This window comes from Schistocerca serialis, unplaced genomic scaffold, assembly GCF_023864345.2.
Source record: "Schistocerca serialis cubense isolate TAMUIC-IGC-003099 unplaced genomic scaffold, iqSchSeri2.2 HiC_scaffold_1312, whole genome shotgun sequence".
NCBI classification, from domain to species: domain Eukaryota; kingdom Metazoa; phylum Arthropoda; class Insecta; order Orthoptera; family Acrididae; genus Schistocerca; species Schistocerca serialis.
This window is the reverse complement of record NW_026047528.1, coordinates 77,350-99,133: the sequence shown is the minus strand read 5'-3', so window position 1 is coordinate 99,133 and position 21,784 is coordinate 77,350. Positions and strand designations below refer to the sequence as shown.

At 57.1% G+C, this 21,784-nt stretch overlaps 1 protein-coding gene across 1 annotated transcript; it reads left to right on the top strand.

The window, feature by feature from the left end:
* Positions 1–4,321: 4,321 nt before the first annotated feature.
* LOC126439375 (translation initiation factor IF-2-like) lies at positions 4,322–15,234 on the top strand. Its single transcript, XM_050090559.1, has 2 exons — positions 4,322–4,422; positions 14,610–15,234. The coding sequence occupies exons 1-2, from the start codon at positions 4,322–4,324 to the stop codon at positions 15,232–15,234; spliced, it is 726 nt and encodes a 241-aa protein (XP_049946516.1).
* The last annotated feature ends 6,550 nt before the right edge of the window (positions 15,235–21,784 follow it).

Sequence of the window (21,784 nt, the reverse complement as noted above, 5' to 3'; positions counted from 1 at the left end):
TTTGGTCGTCTGTTCATTCGCGGTCTTGTTGTCAAAATGTCTTCCATGTCTGGGCGTTTCGTTAATATGTGTCTACCGTAGTTCGCTCTGAGTTTGGTCAGTCTGTTTTGTAGCGGCTCCACGCCTGTGATGTCATATACGTCGTCTCTAGGCGTGAGCCTTGGCAGTCTACAGATGCTGCGTAAAAGTCGTCTTTCGGTCGAGTAGAGTTGTTCGGCTACCGATTTGTGCAAGCCTCCTAGGGGGGCTGCTGCATATTCTATCACTGGTCTGATGTACGTCTTGTAGGTGTGTATCGCCGTGTGGTCGTCACATCCATGGAAACGTCCTTGTACTTGTCTGATTAGGCATTGTCTTTTCCTCGTCTTGTTTAGCAGATAAGTGAGATGTGTCTTCCAGTTTAAGTACTTGTCTAGGTACACTCCTAGGTACCTGGCAGTGTCATTAAGTCTTAGTGGTGTGTCCCACAGCGTCAGTTGTATGTCATTTGTGTTTTGTTGTCGTTTTTTCGTCAGGTGTCTGTGTCTAAATAAAACCATTTGGGTTTTGGTTGGGTTTGGTCGGATTCTCCATGTCGTCATCCAGTATTCTAATCTTTGTAGGTAGGTCTGTGTTTTTTGTTGTATGGTTGTCGTCCTCAAGTCTGTGCACCAGTAGGCGGTGTCGTCAGCATACAGTCCTACCGTTTCTTTGGGGGTTGTTGTCGTTGGTACGTCAGCCGTGTAAAGCGCGTACAGCAGCGGGGATAGGATACCTCCTTGTGGCACTCCTGCTTGGGGTGTGAATTCTTGGGAGTAGGCTCCGCCGACATGTACCTTGCACTTCCTGTTTGTGATGTACGCCCGTATTAGTCGTATAACTTTGGTCGGGAGGCCCAATTTGCTCAGTTTGTATAGTAGTCCTGTATGCCAGAGCTTGTCGAAGGCACGCTCTATGTCTAAGAAGACTGCAAGCGTGCAGTGTCCTATGTTGAAGCCTTGTGTTATTCCGTTGGTCAGTCTGATTAACGGGTCGTTAGTGGAGTGATTTTGTCGGAAGCCTGATTGTGTCAGAGGGAGGATGTCGTTGCGCTCTACATACGTTTTTATGCGGTCAGTTAGTATCCTTTCGTAAGTTTTCCCTATGACGTCGAGTAGAGATATCGGTCTGTAAGATCTTGGGTCAGTCCTTGGTTTGTCAGGTTTTGGTATCATTATTGTTTTGCTAGTCTTCCAAGTGGCGGGTAGCGTTTCATTTGTGAGACAATAGTTGTAGATGAGGTAGAGGATGGGTGTCAGGAGGTGGGCTGGGGCTTTTTGAAGGTGTATACGTCTTATGTCATTTTGTCCTGGAGCTGTGTTACGTCCTGAGTATATGGCATTGATTATTTCTGCGTTAGTGATTTCTGCTGTCAGCGTGTTTTCGTCTTCTGTTGCTGTCGTTGGGGTGTTTAGGATTATAGTCAGCTGTTGCTCGGCGTGTTGTCTGAAGTTGTCGTCAAATTTTGCGTCTTGTGGGAAGGAGTAAACTTGCTGTAGTACTTGTCGAAATGCGTCTGCTTGTTCTGCTTTGTCTGTTGTCGGTTCATTATCCACTAGTAATGTAGTGTTTGTTGTCCGTCGTTGTCCCGTGAGCGTTTTGAAGCGTTGCCAGAATTTCCCCCCTTCCCTGTAGTTAAGTCTTCTGCATGTGTCGTCCCATTGTCTTTGTCGGTGTTCGCATATGATTCTTTTAACTCTGTCATTCAATCTATTCCATTGTCTTTTTAGGTCTGGGTTGTTGTCGCGTCTGATTTGTCTATAAAGTTGTTTTTTGTGTCGTATTAGGTTGAGGGCTTCCTGGGGTATGGCTTGTTTCCAATTTTCGACTACTATAGTGGGTATGGCTTCATGTATTGCTTGATGTATGGCAGTCTCTATTCTATTTGTGGCGTGTTGGAGGTCGTCGTCGTCTGTTATCGTCAGTGGTATTGCTAGTTGTTCCGTGAGTACTTCTTTATATTTGTCCCAATTCGCATTTGCGTATTTGCGGATTGTTCGTCTTGTGGGTATATGGTCTGGGGGCAGGGTGGCGCTGGTCGAAAAAAGGATAGGCAGGTGGTCGCTAGTTATCGAGGTGCCCACGACAGCATCTGACATTGTGTCGCTAATGTTGTGTCCATATAGTACGTGATCTGGTGTCGAGTGGCCTCGGTGTCCTATGAAAGTCGGTTGGTTAACTGGTAACCGTTCCATTGGTTCTGTTGTCAGGAAGTCGAATAGACTACGTCCGTTTCTGTTGTCGGCTGTGTCCCCTAGCATATGGTGTCGTGCATTAAAGTCTCCTAGTATTATGTATCTATTGTAAGTCATCATATGTCGTAGGAAGTGCAGTGGCAGGGGCGTTCCAGATGGGTTGTACAGGCATGCTATCGTAAGAGTGCGTCTGTTTTTATCTCTTATCTGTACTATCACTGCTTCTAGGTTATTGAGTGGTGCCGGAAGAGGGATCTCCTTTGCTGCAATAGTGTTCTGCACGAGTATAGCTACTCCTCCTCTTCCGTCCTGCCTGTCTTTTCTGAATGTATTGAACCTGGGGATGTTAAAGGCGTGTGTGTTTCTTAGCCATGTTTCGGTGATGCCTGCAACATGGACTCCTTCCTGTTGTATGGTGTGCGTTAGTATTGGGCGTTTCGGTTTGACGCCTTGGGCGTTTACCGATAGGAGACGTAGAGTGTTGTCCATCGCGGAGGTGCCTGGGAGGGAGGGGGTTGGAGTTAGGGTGTGGGTGTCTGTTTAATTCGTGTCCTGTTGTGCGTGTTGCGGTGTGTGCTGGGGTGTGTGTTGTGGTGTGTGTCTGAAGCGGGTTTCTGGGTGCCAGTGGTCGCTTATTGTGATATGTATTTTACTTCCTGTTTGTGTAACCTCAAAGTCTTTTTCTAAAATCTGTTTAGTAGCTTGTTTCAGTGATTTTTTGATGGCTTCCCTGCGATCCTGGAACAAGTCCAGCAGAGTTGCAGCAAGGACTCGCAGCAGGTCTTCCTTCAGCACGAGCTCTTGTTTGAGGTCGTCGTTGTTGTTTGGAAGTGGCGCTGGTTCGTCGATGATTTTTATTGGCGCGCGCGTTTCCTCACTTGTTGCCTCCTTGGGACGCATGGGACACCTGTACGAGAGCGCGGAGTGGTCACCCTTGCAGTTTGCGCACATCTCTTTCTCTTTTATGTTACAGCGTGAGAGATCGTGCGGTCCACTGCATCTTGGGCACTTTGTCTCTCTAGTGCAGTTCGCTGTGGCATGCTCAAAGGTTAAGCACCTGCCACATTGTGCCGGTTGTGGGGGAGGGTCACGTGGGGGCTCTGCGTGTCTTATGGTGAAATCTATTTTTGCTCCCTCAGTCAGGAGTGTGTCAACAGTTTGTTGGCAGTACGTAATCACCCTGAATTTCTGGGTGAACGCGTCGCGCTTCCTGTCCTTTATTCGCCATGCTTTTACCACATCGAAACCCTGTTGGCGAAGTTGCTCTGTCACAGTTTCGTCCGTTGTTCCGTGTGGGATTTGTTTCAATATGACACTCATTGAGGGGTTCTTCCTGTGTCTCCCTATGGATCCTCGCGGTTCCCTTGTTTGTCTGGAGTTAACGGTGACCTCAGGGTACCCAGATCTCCTAAGTTTGTACATGATTTCCCCCTCGGCGCCACCCATCTGACTCCAGATGTATGCCGCCGTCCCTTCGCGGTTAGTTTTAAAGTCTGTTATGCTCCTCAGAAAGTCTTGTTTTAAAAATTTTTTCATGTCTGAGGCTAACGCAGAGTGCTTGGTGCCTCTGGGGAGGTTTTTAAGTTCGTACTTTGTAGGCCAAGGGTCGCTGACTTCTTGCCTGTCTCCCTGGGAGGATGTTTCGCTCGGTGTCCTGCTCCTGTTTGGTGATGGGGGCGGGCTTGGGCTGGCTGGGGGGCTCGCTGCCTTGTTGGCGTAGGTCGGTGGTGGGGGACGTCCTTGGTCACTGTCGCTGCTCATGTTGCTGGGTCAGTCAGTGAGTGCCTTGCTGTGAGTGTGGTCGTGGTTTGGGGTGCCGATTACACACTTAGTTGGCACCTTGCGTTGGCTACTGCCTCTGCCTGAAGGTATCCGTGTGCCAATACGGCCCTAATCGACACGTGCGCGGGTTTCGGGGCGGCGCCACCGGCCCTGGCACGGATTTTTCCCTACTCTTGGGAGGAGGCAGAAGAGTTCTGCCGCACGACACTGTGTGTGGCACACGACAATTTTGCCGCTACCAGAGTTTGGTAGCTACACAACGACAAATTCTGCTTCCTCCGAAACAGCCGTTCGCGCTCGGCTGTGATGCCTTCTTGTTGTTGATGATGTTGAAGAAGAAGACGGAGACGGCTGGTCACCGCGTGGGCTGGCGCTTTGTTCAGCGGCGGCTGCTGCGGTGTCCCCCTCGATGGTGGTGGGGGGTGGGGTGGGTGCGCGGGCACTGCGCTCGCTCGACGACTGCTGCTGCGCGGCTCTCAGTCCGCTCCGGTCGGCACCCACGGGGGCCCGCGCGCCTCCGTGCTGCGCTTATATGCCCTCGGTTGCGCGTGGTGGGGGGAGGGCGGGCCAGAGTCTATATAGGGGGGCGGCGGGCGCGCTGGGCGCAGACCGTAGCCGACTCGCCAGCCGCTGCAGCTGCTGTTTGTGCACGTTTTGCTTTGCCCGAGGAAGGATGACAGGCCGCGGCAAGGGAGGAAAGGGGCTCGGCAAGGGTGGCGCCAAGCGGCACCGCAAGGTGTTGCGCGACAACATCCAGGGCATCACGAAGCCCGCCATCCGCCGCCTGGCTCGCAGGGGCGGCGTGAAGCGCATCTCTGGTCTGATCTACGAGGAGACCCGCGGGGTGCTGAAGGTGTTCCTGGAGAACGTGATCCGCGACGCGGTGACGTACACTGAGCACGCCAAGCGCAAGACTGTGACGGCCATGGACGTGGTGTACGCCCTGAAGAGGCAGGGGCGCACCCTGTACGGTTTCGGCGGTTAGGCTGCGTCGCAGCGGGCGCTGGCCTTCCCGCGGCCGTGCTTGTGGGTGGGAGAGACTAGAAAACGGCCCTTTTCAGGGCCACCACACTGTTCGGAAGTTGAAAAGTGCGAAAGAGTCTGTGTTGTTGCTGCGTGTGTGCGCTGTGTTGTTTGTTTCTTTCTTTCTTTCTCTCTTTGTTTCTTTCTTTCCGTTTGAGCGACGTGATGTGACTGGGAGGGGAGAAGGAAAGGAAACGTGTCATGTGGCTGGCTGTGTGTGGAGCTGCTTCGTTTGTGTTTGTTATTGTGTGTCGATCGCGACGGAGATGGCGGGCTGTGTGTTGTTGTGCGAGAGGCGGTGATTATTTGCTTGCGTCGTTTGGCCCTGTGTGTTTGCGGCGGCGTTGGGGTTTCCGAGGCAAGGCGTGTGGGCATAGGCGGCCGGATCAGCTGTTTCGTTCGTGTCGACGGCCGTTGCGCGCGGGAGTGGAGGGCGGTGTGTCGACACGCCTCCCTTTAACAATGGTCATTATTGCTGCCGTTGTCGTTTGGAAGGCGACTGCGACCGTGCAAAATGTGTGCGTGTGTTGGGCCACACGGGCTGTGTGGACGACAAGATGGCGGACGTGCGCCGGCGGCGGCTGTGCTGTGAAAGTGCAAAGTTAAAACAAAACAAGGTGCGGCGAGGACGACTGAAATTTTGCTTTGGACGTAGGTTTGTGTGGTGGCCCTGAAAAGGGCCGATTGTTGTGGGCCGAGCAGAGCCGAGCCGGCAAAGCGCGTTGCGTGCAGGGGAGCACGCGGCGCTGCGATTGCCTGGCCTCCTTTAGGCCTTCTTCTCGGTCTTCTTTGGCAGCAGGACGGCCTGGATGTTGGGCAGGACACCACCCTGTGCGATGGTGACGCCCGACAGGAGCTTGTTGAGCTCCTCGTCGTTGCGGATGGCAAGCTGCAGGTGGCGCGGGATGATGCGCGTCTTCTTGTTGTCGCGGGCCGCGTTTCCGGCCAGCTCGAGCACCTCAGCCGCGAGGTACTCCATGACGGCGGCGAGGTAGACGGGCGCCCCGGCGCCGACGCGCTCTGCGTAGTTTCCCTTGCGCAGGAGGCGGTGGATTCTGCCGACCGGGAACTGGAGCCCAGCCCTGCTTGAGCGGGACTTTGACTTGCCCTTGACTTTGCCTCCCTTTCCGCGTCCGGACATGGCGATGGGCTAGCGACGGTGCACACGAAACGGAAACGAAAACGACCGGTGCGAGCGGCAGCGAGTCGAGCAGCGGAGTGCGTGCCGGCGCAGCCGGGGTGGGGGTGCTTTATGGGCTCGGGTGCGGCGGCCGGTTGCGCGCGCGCCCCATTGGTCGGCGGCCGCAACAGGGCGAGCTGGTAAAGGTGCGGCGGCGGCTGGCGGCGGGTGCCACTGTGTGGGGAGACGCTGACTAGAGCGGAGCGCTTGCTACTGGTGTTGCTGCTGCCGTACGCTCGTTCGAGATGCCGCCCAAGACTAGCGGGAAGGCCGCCAAGAAGGCTGGCAAGGCGCAGAAGAACATTTCGAAGGGCGACAAGAAGAAGAAGCGCAAGAGGAAGGAGAGCTATGCCATCTACATCTACAAGGTGCTGAAGCAGGTGCACCCTGACACGGGCATCTCGTCGAAGGCGATGAGCATCATGAACAGCTTCGTGAACGACATTTTCGAGCGCATTGCGGCCGAGGCTTCTCGCCTGGCGCACTACAACAAGCGCTCGACCATCACGTCCCGCGAGATCCAGACCGCTGTGCGGCTGTTGCTGCCTGGCGAGCTGGCCAAGCACGCCGTGAGCGAGGGCACGAAGGCGGTGACCAAGTACACGAGCTCCAAGTAAGGAGGTGGCTCTGGAATGGAAGGAAGGATGGAGAAGGCTCCTCCGTTGCGAGAGCGGCAAAACGGCCCTTTTCAGGGCCACCAACTTGCCTTTTGCGGGAAGGGCGGAATTGTTGTTGTTGTTTGTGTGGACGGCTGTGATGTATGTGTGCATTTTGATTGTGGGTGGGGGGGCGCGTCAAAGCGTGTTGCGGGGTACGGCCACGAGGTTGGTCGCCGTGGCGTGGAATGGTGGCACGCCTCGTTGGAGTGGTTTTGACCCATTGGTGTTGGTGTGTGTTACCTGTCTGCGAGGGGGGGGGGACAGTGCGATCGGCGACTTTTGTGTCACCGTAACGACGGCCGTTTGCGGGTTTGTTTTTTGCACATCATACATGGCGAGGGTGAAATGTGAAATGTTTTTGTTTGGTTGTTTTTTTGTTTGTTTTTGCCGCCCACTATTCCCTTTGCTGTACGCCGAGTTTGACAATGGTGCGACGTAACTGCAGCGTGGAGGTGTGTGAGTGACGTTGAAATGAACGTGCCATTAAGACGCATTGTTGTTGTATTGTACTGTACGTGTACGGCGACACGCACGATGATGTACCATTCGACTCTGATTTTTGATAGCCGTGTCTGACTGATTGCGTACGACGCACGCACACCGATGTCGTCATTCAAGATGCACGCGTGTCCAGTGCAGTACAGTAAGCGCGACGCTAGACGACGACGACGGCGGCGGCGGCGGTCGTCGTTTGTTTGGCGAATGTCTGTACACGTGTTTGTCTGTGTCCATCCGGTATGTATTTGTTTGTTTGAAAGTGTTTTGTGTGTCGGTGACGTGGTCCGATCCGTCGCCCCCTTGAGTAACTGTCGATCGGCGCGATAGACCGGCGTCACGCAACTGAACCGAAGTCTTGGGCACACCCGTCATACTGTTGTACACCGTCGCGCTGAGAACGGTAACGAAAGGTTGACTTTGATCGGTCGAATGTCTGGGCAGAACGTGAGGAATGAGGCAAGAGTGCAAGGAGGGGGGGCAAAAGAGAGAGGAAGGGAAAAAGGGGAGAAACGCATTCGTAGAGCAACGGAACGTTCCCGTGTCGGAGGCGTATTGGAGCCGCACTGAAATGCGTTTAACGGCGGCGCGGCTGCAAGTGTCTGCCGTGGTGAACGTTACCTTTGACGGCTGCATTGGGCTTTGCCTTTGCTTTCGCTTTCGCTTTCCCGGATGTACGTAACGTTTGTTGATATGGTTCTGAGGAAGAGTGTATGACAGTGCCGTGCCGTCCATGTTCGTGTGCCCTCCCATTGTGTGTATGCTATTGTCTGTGTACTTGAATGATGTATGTAGGTGTTAGTGGACATGTTTTACCAGTGGGGGGAAATGGATCGTCGATAGTTGCCGTCACTCTGTCACGGTCGAGATGACGCACCCTCCGTACAGAAAGGTGTCGAGAAAGTGAGTGTGTGTGTGTGTGTGTGTGTGTGCGCGCGTCCGTGAATTGGCAGTGTTTGGAGGTGGGCGTGCCCTGCATGTGGCCCGGAAGGCTGTTCGTTTGGCGGTAGTGTTGTGTGGACAGGGGAGGGGCATGCGTAACGCTGCTGGCATGGCATTTCGGGAGATGGGAGGGGGCAAACGAGGAAACGAGGAGCGGCGGCCAAAGACGGGACGGGGAGGGGCGCGGTGTGGGTGGCTTGCGCCTGTGCTCGGCGTTGTGGTTTGTGCAAAAGAGGAGGAGAAAAACAATGAGTTGCCAGGGAGGGGAGCGGTGTTGTGTTGTGGTTGTCGTGGTGTAGCCGCAGACGCGGCTGTCAGTGAACGTGGCGAGACGGACGGACGGATGCGCGGAGGGGGCGGGGGCGGCGCATTTCGCCGGTGCCGTGCCGTGCCATGCCTGAAAGCCGCGTGGTCGCTGTGTTGTTGGTGGCGTGGGGGCGAGGAGAGTACCGTACGGGTGTGCTTGTGCGCCGGAAATGGCACACTGCGCCTGCCCGTCTTGGAGGCTGATGGCTGTGGTGTGGAAATGGGGCGCGGTGATGTTGAAGCAGTTGAAGAACAGAAAAGAAACCAAGAAAACGGAAGGCGTGATGCGGCGGTGGTGGTGAGAGCGGGAAAAACAAAACAAAACAAAAGAAAAAAAAAACAGCAAAAAAAAAGAAGGAAAAACAACAAGAAACAAAAAAGAAAACAAAAAGTCTATCAATATTAAAATGTAAATGGAAATGGAAATGGACCCAGGTATAACCTCCCTGCACAAATAGCAGAGAGTCCGATGGTAATAAAAATGTGCCAGAATGTTAACGTCCCTACAAAACAAACCCAACGATAATATTAATGAAAGAATGAACCGTATGTAACATTGCAACAGACACAATGAAACCTGATAAATTGTATAAGGGCAGCAGCGTTGACCTTTGGCCCTGTATTCAGAATAAAAAGAGCCAAAGATCGTTACCCCAATGAAAAAGACACTGAAACACGTATGTAACATAGCAGCGATGGCGAGACATTGTAGCATCTGTGACCAGAGAGTTTGCGCTGGACTGCGCGAGTGTTGCGAGCGGTTCTCAGTCAGTCAGTCAGTCAGTCAGTCGTTGCGAGTCTGTAGCTCTGTGTAGTTGAGGGCTGTACTCTGTCGGTAGTCGTCGCGTGCAGTACGCTAATAGTCGTCATGCAGAGCGGTCGGTCAGTAGTAGGAGCCGAGTGCGGTTGTGTGATGTAGGCGGTCGGCAACACTGGTCAAGATGGTGAATAAGGTATACTGTTAATTAATATAATCATTAGATAATGAAAAATTTTTGTATTTATTGTAATTATTCTCCAACAAGTTCCCCAATAATAATTTGTATTTCAAAAGCATTTTTCAAACATTTAATTTTTTATTGAACTAAAGAGTTCGTTGCACTTCACATTTCATTCCACTTCTTTGAAGAAAAATTTCACTAAAATCACAAAAAAAGAGAATATTATTATTTGCAATGCAGTTCCTCCAAGCGCTGCGCAACAACAAGAGCAGAAATGTGACATCCATTTATTCGGAGGTAAGACGTTAATTCTGATTGTTTTGCACAGGGCCAAAGACCGATATTTCGGTTTAATTGAAGTTTCTTGTCACTGAACGGACGTTAAATGTTGTGAAGAATTTATATTTGAGTCAGATTGCGAATTTCACATTTTCGTTGCCATTTTCAATACCTCTCATTGTGGGCGAGGTTACAATTAGCGCAATGTCCATTAGCATCCGTAAATAACATTGTCCATTATTTTAAATTTTGCGGGGAGGTTACAACACACACAAAAAACAAAAAAAAAAAAAACAAAAAAATTGCATTCATATCCGCTCCTCAATTGTAGATACCCCTTACACAGCTGTGTGCAATGAATGAGTGCTGGCTGGTAATTAATTGCACTCCTTGGAGGGAAATGCCATAGGAAGTAGTCTTTAAAAAGTGAATGTTTTTCGTTAAAAGACAAAAGTTACTTTAGAAAAAAGTAATAGTGGGGCTTTTGTTGTTGAACAAAATAAGTACAATGAACATACGTTATCAGATTTGCGCAATGCAGCTTCACACTACCTTTTGATTATAACACAATATACTATACACCGTCCCGAACCGTGACCAGAGTCGCGAGACGAGCAGAGCACGCCGCCGACGCCCGCTCAGTACAACCGTCCACCCGCTACTACTGTCGACCGACTACTACCTCTCCCGACTCGCGCTACAATGTATATAACAACTGTTCCTGGCGACCCGGTGCGTGCCAATACTGTCGTCTGGCGCGGTCCAAGCGCCGACTAGCAACGATAAATAACTCTCTGGTCAGACAGAGATGCTGTCATGGCTCGCCATCGCTCTGGTAATGAATACATACGTGTTGCAGCGTGCGTACCACCGGAACACGCAGTGGCGGAGCCAAAGACTGTGTTGTCGAGGTCGAGTGCGAGCGGGAAGAGAGGCAGCGTCGGCACGGAGATGCAAGCGAGCGCGAGACGCACGGGGGCTGCGGCGTGGCGCGTTTGCGGTCGGCGCCTTTGGTGGCAACGGCCGGGACAAGCAGCGGTGTATGGTGTGGTGCGGGGCGGACAGGGGCGGCGGTGGACGGGGAGGAGGCGGCGCGACGACGGCATGGGGGCGAAAACGGGACGGGGGACGGCGGATGTTGAGAGGCGTCACGCGCGGACAGGACACAGACACAGAGACACACAGATTGGAAAGGGAGGGTGCGCGGTTAGTGGTTGGGAATGTGCGTACCGTGCGGGATGGGAGTGGGCGAGGAACACGGTCGTGGCCCCTGTTTTGGGTGCGTGTGATGACGTCGGTGTGCTGTGGGAAGGGAAGGTGCTGTGGCGGCGGCGCGTAATGGGCGTAGGCCGAAAAGAGAAAGGAACGTGGGCAGTGTGTTGGCAAGCGTCGGTTCGACTGCGACGTTGATGGGCAGGGCAGGGCAGGGCAAGGTTAATGGTGGTAGGAGTAGGCGTGTGGGCGCAAAAAAATCTGCCGCTGCAGGCGGTGCCGTAACCGCCATGGCGGGAAGGAGAGAGGGCCAAAGAAAGAAAGAAAGAAAGAAAGAAAGAAAGAAAGAAAGAAAGAAAGAAAGAAAGAAAGAAGAAGACAAAAAAAAACAAAAAAAAAGGAGGGGGGGGCGAAAGTGGAGAGGCGGTGGTGTGAGAAGGGCGGGGGCGGAAGGAAGGCAGGAAGGACAAGAGGCGAGGCGACGGCTTGCTTTGTGTATCGGTCGGTCTCTGGCTATGCTTCGTTTTCTGCAGCAGGGTCGGTGCGCGGCGTGGCTCGCGGCAGTGGGAACGCCTGGTGGCTGGACGGCCAGCAATGCGGTTGGATGGGCGGCCACAGCACCGCACCTGTGCCCGAGGAGGAGACGCTGGCGGCGGGCCCTGAGGTGAGGCCGGCTCGGCTGGGGCTGTGGATGTGTAGGTGTGCGCCGCTGCTGCAACAACGAGTAAAACGCGAGAAGAAGGGATGGCGGTAGAGAGAAAAAAAAAAAGGTCGTGTTGTGTTGATGCGCAGGCAGACGCGTACAGAGAGACGAGCCCGGTCTGCAGCAGGGTGTGGCCGTGCCGAGTGCAGAGCAGCGGCGGCTCGGTTCGGTTCGGCCCGGCCCGGCGGGCCGCGCTGTTGTCGCGGACGTGAGCGCCCCCTGGCGGGTGGCCGGAGGCGGCGCGGCGTGTTGGACGTGTGGCTGGTGGCAGTGCACAATTTGCGAGTGGCTGGCGGTGTGGTGTGGTGTGGCGGTTGGCGCGTCGGGCGGCGGAGAGGTATGTGTTGCGGGCGCCCTTTGCTGCGCTGCGTCGTTGCGTGTGCCGTACAGGGCGGGCGCTTGTCGACTGTGTGGGCGGTGTGGCGAATTGGCGTGAAACGGCTGCCGAGAGGTGTGTGGTAGCGAGCCGGTCGTTGTCAGTGCGAAGGGGAATGTGCGTGCGTTTGGCGGTTTCGGTGTGCTTTTTGCGGCGTGAGAGTGGGAATTAGTGGGGCCGGCTGTTGTGTTGGTTCCTTGTGTCTTGTGTCGCGTAGCTTGATGGCAACGTGGAAGGACGCCGGTTTCGTTTCGAGCCTTGCGTGTGGTTGGCGTGTGCCGATGCACGTGCATGTGTGGGTCGCGAGTGCGTTTTTGGCTGGCTGTGTGTGTGTGTGTTTTGGGGGGGGAAGGGGGAGGCGGTGGTGAAAGTGCAGTGGTTGCCACGGGCGTCGTCGGGTGGGGCTGGGGCTGGGGCTGTGGCTGTGCGTCGTGGCGGAAAGGTGGTAGGTTGCGGGAAGCGAGCCCGTCGTTGACGGTGTCGCGTGAGTTGTGAATCGAGTGGGGCGCGGGGCGCGGGACAGGAGCAGCGTGCCGCTGCGTCGTGGTCGTCAGCAGAGGCTGTGCGTGTGCTTGTCCTTTTTTGTTGTGGGCGGTTCGTGCGAGGCGTTTTTGTTTTGTGTTGCCCTAGTTGTTAGTAGTTTATTTTGTTATTTGAGACGCGACGACTGGTTGGTGGCGTGCGCGCGAAGTGGCGGTGTGCGCTTCCCGTGTCGTTTGTTTTTGTTTTGTTTTTTTGTTTTTGTGTGTTTTGTTTTTGCACTGGGCCCCGGGGGGTGGGTGGGTGGGTGGGTGTGTGTGTGTCGATTTGCCGGCTGGCGAAAGGTGCGCCATCGGCGGGGTGGGTCGCCGGCACAAGTAGAGGCGGCGGCGTTGTTGCTGTTGTTGTGTGGTGTTTGTTTTGTTCGGCTGTGTCGGCGAGCTGTGTTGCGGTGCGTGTGAATGGTGGTGCAAAAGTGCTGGCGTTGGGGCTGCGACTGCGACTGCGACGGCGGCGAGCCGCGGGCGCGCATGATAGTGATGTTGTGAACAGCGGCTGTGTACGGTAGTGGTGTTGTTGTAGCACGACGTGCATCCGGGCCGGCGCGGAAAGCGCAGTTGCGGGCGGTTGCCCTTCGGTGCCAGCCATGTCGCGTGAGCGGCGGGTTGCTCTGGTGTCGACACGTGGTGCTCTGGGTTGTTGTGTGGTGCCCTTTGGCCGGTGGGGGTGGTTCGCGTGTGTCTCGTTCGCGCTCGGTATCTGGTCGTGGTCGTGCTGCTCCCCCGTCTGTCGGCGGTTTTCGACGTCGTCTGTACGTTTTTGTTCGTTTGCGGCGCGCCTGCCGACGTCGTCCCGTCGCGACCTTTCAACCGAAAGTGTGGCGCCCGAAGGTGAACGAACGTAACCCTGACCTCGGCGCTTTACGCTGAGCCGAGCGAACCGAACCTAACCTGTGGTGTGGCGAGGTGAGCTCAGCCTGTGAGCCCCTAACGTCTACGTAAGGTAAGCTGTCCGGCTCACGCCTCACGGTTTGAACGCTTTTTTAACCTACGTTTGGCGCTTCTTAACCTAGCACTGACCCCTTAACCTAACGTGTAACCTAACCTAACCTAACCTCTGACGCCTGACGTGTTTGAATGCTTAACCTAAGTTTGACGCTTAACCTAACCCAAGTCCCCTTAACCTAACCCACGTCCACCTAACCTAACCTAACCTAACCTAGACGTGTAAACGTAATGTGTAACGCGTAAAGTGTAAGGTCGGCTGTCGTGTGTGCTGACGGCAGATTGGGTTGGTCTGTAGATTCGGATTGCGGTTTGCCTCGGTCGAGGGGTTGGGTCGGAAGCGGCGAGGGGCGGCGGCGCCTGTTGCGCAGGCGGCGTCCGTTTGCGGCGGGCAATTGTTGAGAAACGGCTGTGAATGTTGGCGGGCGAGAGGAGGAGGACGGCGCGCGATGTGGCCCGACGGCTGCGGGCCGATCGGGAAACGGCGGGAGGGCGACGGAAGGCGATGGGGCGGCGGAGGCGCGTTTGCACGGCCGTCATCGCCGCACGCCTCGGCTTGTGTGGCTGTGGCGCCGGCCGCGCTGGCCGGGCTGCCGCGGCGACGGTGTGGGAGTTTTGCCGAAGGTTTGGCCATTGTGGCGGGTCGTCGGCTGGGGCTGTGGGGGCGGCATTTGGGCGGGGGCGGCGATTCTCGGCGGGCCGACCCAGGCTGTAGCGCGCGGTAGCTGCAGTTTGGCCGTGGTTTGCGGCGCTGCCGTGGCGACTGGTTGGCGACTGTGGTGTGGCTGTGTGTAGCCCCATCCTCGGTGGTTTGAAAGGCGCGGGCGGTTGTGGCGCAGGTTTGGGGCTGCTCCGCACAGGCTGTCGGACGTTGGGCGGTAGCAAGCGCGGGAGGCGCGGCGCGGCGGCGCGCAGAGTGGCGGCCGCTCTCTCGGCCGTCCGCGCCCGCCCGCGACACTGGCCGCGCGGGAACGAAGACAATGGAACACAAAGGCAGAGTTCCCGCCAACGCAGTACCCAGCCCCGGAAGAAGCGGAACAACAGGAGAGGCGGCCGCCGAGGCAGGGCAACGACCGAAAAAGCGCGCCAAGTCGCAGACAATGCGGCGCCACAAAATGGAGCCCCCGCTCCGCACGCATCGACGAGAAATGGCGGACAGACTCCGCCTACCGCAGCCCAGCCGGCAGCTGGCCCATCTGCAGGACAAAGCGCCGTTGCCCCGCCCACAGCGCTGCCGCGCAGGCAGGTAGTCCCGGCCGCTGCACCCCAGCAGCGCCAGGCTCCCCTCCCTGCAGCGACCCAGCGCGTCGCGGACCAATCAGCGCGAGCCTTCCCGGCCCCGCCGGCACGCGCAGCGGACCAACCACCGGCAGCCGCGCCTGACCTTACGAGCCCCAAGGACTTCCCGGAGCCAAGATGGCGGCGTCCCACGGCGCCCCGCCATACTGTCGGCGCCCAACAAGATGGCGGACAAATGGAGACCAACGCGCGCCATGTTGTCGGCGGCACCGCTGCCAATGAAGCCCGCGTGGAACGGATGCTCAGCTGCATGGAAACAATGATGCAGCAGATGACTGAGCTCCTGGCCGTGGTGCAGAAAGTTGCATCCGCCATCCAACCATGCAGCCATCATGCCTGAAGCGCTAAGGAGTTTAACAGCCTGCGTGTTCAACGCCGAGGGACTCCTTAAGCAGGCAGGCGAATTCCGGCAGCTTATACGGGACGAAAACATCGACGTATGTCTCGTCACCGAAACGTGGCTTAAGCCTGGCGTCCGAGTCGGCGTAGCGAACTACGAATGCTACAGGGACGACAGGCAAACACACGGAGGCGGCACAGCGGTATATGTACGGAGGACGCTACGACACCACCGCGTCCAAATACCGGAACTGGCAAAAACAGAAGCGACTGCCGTATCAGTGGAGACGGCACACGGCGCCATAACGTTCGTCGCTGTCTACAGACCGCCTAGAGGAGCGCTCCTACCGGGAGACTACAACAAGTTGCTGGCTCTCCCCGGTAAAATCATACTAGGGGGAGACTTCAACGCGAAGCATGCGGTCTGGAACAGCAGGACGACCAACACAAGCGGGCGGCGCTTACTCCATGTCGCGGAACGCCACGAAGCTGTCGTCATCGGTCCTCACGAACCGACAATATATCCACGGAACCGGGGCCACCCGGATATCCTGGATATTATGATCATCAAGGGCGCTCGCCTGCACGTCACGGCCGGTACGCGGCCAAAGATGTCCTCCGACCACGTACCGGTCATATTTGACCTCGACGCCGACGCTCTCCCAAGACAGCGGAGAGGGCTCGACATACGAGACATTAGCTGGGACGAGTTCCGCAACGCCGTCGCCGATTCCCTTGAGGCCACACCGGACGCGGCGGAACAAGGAGCAGACGCAGCACTTCAACACATCAGGCAGTCGATAGTTGACGCCGCGGCAGCGGCCACGCCTGTCAGAGACGACGCCAACATCGACTGCCGGCCACACCCTCTGCCACGACACATCCGGGAGGCTATAGCGCAAAAGAACCGACTACAGCGCGAGTGGCAGAGGACAAGAAATCGAGCCACAAAGCGAGAATTAAATAGATTGTGCCGGCATATCAAGGCTGATGTCGACACGCACCGCAATCAGGAGTGGGCGCGCAAGGTGGCGCAACTAAACATCGAAGACGGCTCGGCGTGGAAAGCCGTAAAAGGCTACCTGCGCCGTATGCAACGGATTCCGCCGCTGCAAGTGGGAGCCGAATTCGTGAGCGAGCCGAACGCGAAGGCAGAAGCCCTAGCGGACGCGTTCGCCGCGAATTTCACTCCGGTCGACGACCCGATAGACGCCGCCCACATCCAGATGGTAGAAGAACGCCTCCCCGTCTTCTTCGATGCGGAGTATGACGAGGTAGAAGACGCCATTCCGCCGATAACAGCAGACGAAGTCAAGCTGCAACTTCGCCACCTAAATGCTAAAAAAGCAGGTGGACCAGATGACGTAACGAACTTAATGCTGAAGCAGCTACCAGACACGGCAGCCGACGTCCTCGCGTCAACCTTCAACCAGGTGCTGCTCAGCAAACAGTTCCCGTCGTGCTGGAAGCATGCTGAAATAGTAGCCCTCCCCAAGCCAGGGAAGGACATTCGAAGGGCGAAAAACTACAGGCCAATCAGCCTGCTTCCGGCACTTTCGAAAATATTCGAACGCCTGTATCTGGTCCGCCTGCGGGCGCTCATCGAGGCAGAACAACTCCTACCAAACGAACAGTTTGGCTTCAGGAGTCAACACGCCACGACACACCAGCTGCTGCGCCTAACAGAGGAGGCGTTCGGTGCCATCGACCGACGCGAGTATTTCGGCGCTCTCCTGCTCGACGTGTCGCGTGCCTTCGACTCCGTGTGGCATCGGGGCCTCCTGTTCAAACTATTTGACCTGGGCGTCCCGGTGTCGCACGTGAAGCTCTTACAGAGCTACCTCGAGGGCAGAACGTTCCACGTCAGAGCAGATAGTGGAATCTCCACGGAGCGTCGTATACTCGCGGGTGTACCTCAAGGCTCGGTCGTTGGGCCGACGCTCTACTCTCTGTACACGGCCGACCCACCGCGCACAGCCCACGTCAACCTGGCGCTGTATGCGGACGACACAGCTGTGTACAGCCGCAGCAGATGCGTCGAGGCGTTGCAGCGGAAACTTCAGACGGCCACCGACGCCCTCACTGACTGGGCGAAAAAATGGCGCCTGGCCTACAATGGGGAGAAGTCCCAGGCCATCATCATTGCGACGAGACACGTCAAGGACGACGCGCCCACAGTCTCGGTCCGAGGCGTCCCGGTCCCGTGGAACGGTACTGCGAAGTACCTGGGCGTCACACTGGACCGGCACCTCACCTGGAGGCCACACGTGGAGAGCATCAGGGGCAAAGCACTGGGTAGACTAAGACTCCTCTACCCACTGCTAAACCCCACTACGACGCTGCCTACCTGCGTCGGCCTCACGCTATATAAGTCCGTAATTCGACCTCTCCTCGAATACGCGGCGGTAGTGTGGGGCAACACGGCGCAAACTAACCTGGAGCGGCTGCAAAAACTGCAGAACAGGGCTCTCAGGTTAGCTCTTCACCTCCCAAGGGACTTCCCGACGGAGGACACTCACGTGGTCGCAGACATCGTACCGCTACGCAGGCGGTTCGAAGAAGCGGCCACAAACTTCTACAACAAAGCGGGTACATCCACCAACCCACTGATAAGGAATCTGGGACAACGTCCACACTGGAGACACACACTCCGCTGGCCGGACCTGCTGAGACGGCCAGCAGACGTTGCCGCCCTACCAGATTAGAAGACATTGCTACGCAACAAGTAGCGCCTAGCCACACCTGCTGCGAAAAAAAAAAAAAAAAAAAAAAAAAAAAAAAAAAAAAAAAAAAAAAAACCCGCAGCAAGCATCAAGTATCAAATTGCCCACGAAGCAGGGCAGCATAGACACCCAAAAGCTTCTCTCTAAGAAAAACCTGGAAGGACACTGATGTCCCACTTGTTGAAGGAAGGGTAGAGCGATTCTACCAGAACTTCACCCACACACCAGTAGTGTCAACCTAGAGGACACTACACCATGATGCGACAGCGAGCGATTCTCTGCTCTGCTGCTGTGCTGTGCTTGCGTGCCTGCCGTCCCGCTCGCTCTCGCTGTGTGTTACGCGCGTCGTCGAAATGGCAGATCAGGCGGCTACGAACGAGACTGCTGCGGCACCCGCCGCCACCGGCACTACGAAGAAGGCCAAGTCTGCGTCGTCTGCGAAGAAGCCGCGCGCCAAGCCTGCGCACCCGCGCACCTCTGAGATGGTGACGGCCGCCATCAAGAGTCTGAAGGAGCGCGGCGGGTCGTCGCTGCAGGCGATCAAGAAGTACATTGCCGCGCACTACAAGCTGGACGCGGAGAAGCTGGCGCCGTTTATCAAGAAGTACCTCAAGTCGGCCGTCGTGGCGGGCGAGCTGGTGCAGACGAAGGGGAAGGGCGCGTCCGGCTCGTTCAAGCTTGCCGGCGCCGGCGGCGGGGGGGCGGCCGAGGGCGGCAAGGCTCGTGCTGGCGGTGCCAAGAAGAAGCGCGCCGCTCCGGCCAGCAAGGAGAAGAAGGGCGCCCGTGCGGCCGGCGCAAAGAAGGCTGGTGGCGTGAAGGCGGCGACCGGTCGGAAGGCGGGCGCCGCCAAGAAGGCGTCTGCGGCGTCGGCCGCTCCCGCGGGTGCGAAGAAGGCGGCTGCGGCCAAGCCGGCCAAGGCCAAGTCGCCGTCGAAGGCGAAGAAGGCCGCCAAGGTTCCGACGAAGAAGCCGAAGGCGCCGCGCCCGAAGAAGGCGACGACGCCGTCTAAGGCGAAGGCTTCGCCCAAGAAGAAGAAGTAGAGTAGAGGAGAAAGAGATGGGAAAGGAAGGGTTTGGCGCTTGACTCCGTCGTCCCCACCCCCCGTCGTCGTCTAGTGGCGCGCAAGAGACGCGCGGCCCAAAACGGCCCTTCTCAGGGCCATCAAAGCACGTCGGGGAAGGTTTTGATTGTCGTGTTGCGTTTGGTGTGGGTGTCTGTCTGGCGTTTCTGTATGCCCGTGGGGATGCTGTTTGCGTGCCGTGGTGGTTGGATTGCGGGGGTCGGTGGCGGGTGTGGGCGGCGGTAGCGGTAAGCGGTGTTGTTGTTGTCGTGGTTGTGATTGTCGCCGTGTTTGTGGCGGCGGCCGACGGTTGGTTTTCTGTCACGTTGTTTTGTTTGAATACGTTGGTTGGCTTGCCTGCGTTCGTTCTTCTCGGATGTCTGTCTTGTCGAGTCGTGTCTGGTCTTTGTTTTGTTCGTTTGTGTGTGTGTTATGTTTTGCAAGGGGGGGCACGTTGAGATGTGGAAGGAGTCGGCGGGGATTTCGGTGGCGTGTAGAGCGAGCGAGCGCGCCTGCCTGGCCGTTGGCCGTCGGAGTGGAGTGCGGGTTTTTTTGTTTTCGAAACGAAAGCGGCGGCCGGCCAGCCAGCCACCCGTGCGGTGTGACGTCGGCCGTTGGGTATTGTGCGCTGTGAGCGCCGGGGAGGGATGATGTGTGATTGTTGCGCGCTGCTAGCAGGCAGGCAGAGTGAGCGGGTGTGGCGGACGGACGGGAAGTGGTGGTTTTTGTTTTTGGGTTGCGGGGCGAGAGGCAGGCGACCGACAAAGTTTGCTCGCGACGGAGAGATGTTAGTGGCCCTGAAAAGGGCCGTTTTTGTTTGGGCGGTGCGGTGCCGCGGCGCGGTTTAGGCGCGCTCGCCGCGGATGCGGCGCGCGAGCTGGATGTCCTTGGGCATGATGGTGACGCGCTTGGCGTGGATTGCGCACAGGTTGGTGTCTTCGAAGAGGCCGACGAGGTAGGCCTCGCTGGCCTCCTGCAGGGCCATGACTGCGGAGCTCTGGAAGCGCAGGTCGGTCTTGAAGTCCTGGGCGATCTCGCGCACTAGGCGCTGGAATGGCAGCTTGCGGATGAGCAGCTCTGTGCTCTTCTGGTAGCGCCTGATTTCTCGCAGGGCGACGGTGCCCGGCCTGTAGCGGTGGGGCTTCTTGACGCCTCCGGTGGCGGGCGCGCTCTTCCTCGCCGCCTTGGTGGCGAGCTGTTTGCGCGGCGCCTTTCCGCCGGTGGACTTGCGGGCCGTTTGCTTTGTGCGGGCCATAGCGGTAGCGGAGCGGCGTGCGTGGAGGTTAGGTGCGGCGCGGCGTCCGGTGCTGCCTTGACAACGGGCCCGCGCGCCTCCGTGCTGCGCTTATATGCCCTCGGTTGCGCGTGGTGGGGGGAGGGCGGGCCAGAGTCTATATAGGGGGGCGGCGGGCGCGCTGGGCGCAGACCGTAGCCGACTCGCCAGCCGCTGCAGCTGCTGTTTGTGCACGTTTTGCTTTGCCCGAGGAAGGATGACAGGCCGCGGCAAGGGAGGAAAGGGGCTCGGCAAGGGTGGCGCCAAGCGGCACCGCAAGGTGTTGCGCGACAACATCCAGGGCATCACGAAGCCCGCCATCCGCCGCCTGGCTCGCAGGGGCGGCGTGAAGCGCATCTCTGGTCTGATCTACGAGGAGACCCGCGGGGTGCTGAAGGTGTTCCTGGAGAACGTGATCCGCGACGCGGTGACGTACACTGAGCACGCCAAGCGCAAGACTGTGACGGCCATGGACGTGGTGTACGCCCTGAAGAGGCAGGGGCGCACCCTGTACGGTTTCGGCGGTTAGGCTGCGTCGCAGCGGGCGCTGGCCTTCCCGCGGCCGTGCTTGTGGGTGGGAGAGACTAGAAAACGGCCCTTTTCAGGGCCACCACACTGTTCGGAAGTTGAAAAGTGCGAAAGAGTCTGTGTTGTTGCTGCGTGTGTGCGCTGTGTTGTTTGTTTCTTTCTTTCTTTCTCTCTTTGTTTCTTTCTTTCCGTTTGAGCGACGTGATGTGACTGGGAGGGGAGAAGGAAAGGAAACGTGTCATGTGGCTGGCTGTGTGTGGAGCTGCTTCGTTTGTGTTTGTTATTGTGTGTCGATCGCGACGGAGATGGCGGGCTGTGTGTTGTTGTGCGAGAGGCGGTGATTATTTGCTTGCGTCGTTTGGCCCTGTGTGTTTGCGGCGGCGTTGGGGTTTCCGAGGCAAGGCGTGTGGGCATAGGCGGCCGGATCAGCTGTTTCGTTCGTGTCGACGGCCGTTGCGCGCGGGAGTGGAGGGCGGTGTGTCGACACGCCTCCCTTTAACAATGGTCATTATTGCTGCCGTTGTCGTTTGGAAGGCGACTGCGACCGTGCAAAATGTGTGCGTGTGTTGGGCCACACGGGCTGTGTGGACGACAAGATGGCGGACGTGCGCCGGCGGCGGCTGTGCTGTGAAAGTGCAAAGTTAAAACAAAACAAGGTGCGGCGAGGACGACTGAAATTTTGCTTTGGACGTAGGTTTGTGTGGTGGCCCTGAAAAGGGCCGATTGTTGTGGGCCGAGCAGAGCCGAGCCGGCAAAGCGCGTTGCGTGCAGGGGAGCACGCGGCGCTGCGATTGCCTGGCCTCCTTTAGGCCTTCTTCTCGGTCTTCTTTGGCAGCAGGACGGCCTGGATGTTGGGCAGGACACCACCCTGTGCGATGGTGACGCCCGACAGGAGCTTGTTGAGCTCCTCGTCGTTGCGGATGGCAAGCTGCAGGTGGCGCGGGATGATGCGCGTCTTCTTGTTGTC

Coding starts and splice junctions, on each gene's coding strand:
- LOC126439375 (XM_050090559.1), top strand. CDS start 4,322: ATGTTGAAGAAGAAGACGGAGACGGCTGGTCACCGCGTGGGCTGGCGC. Junction 4,423..14,609: donor CGATGGTGGTGGGGGGTGGG/GTGGGTGCGCGG, acceptor CCGCCAACGCAG/TACCCAGCCCCGGAAGAAGC.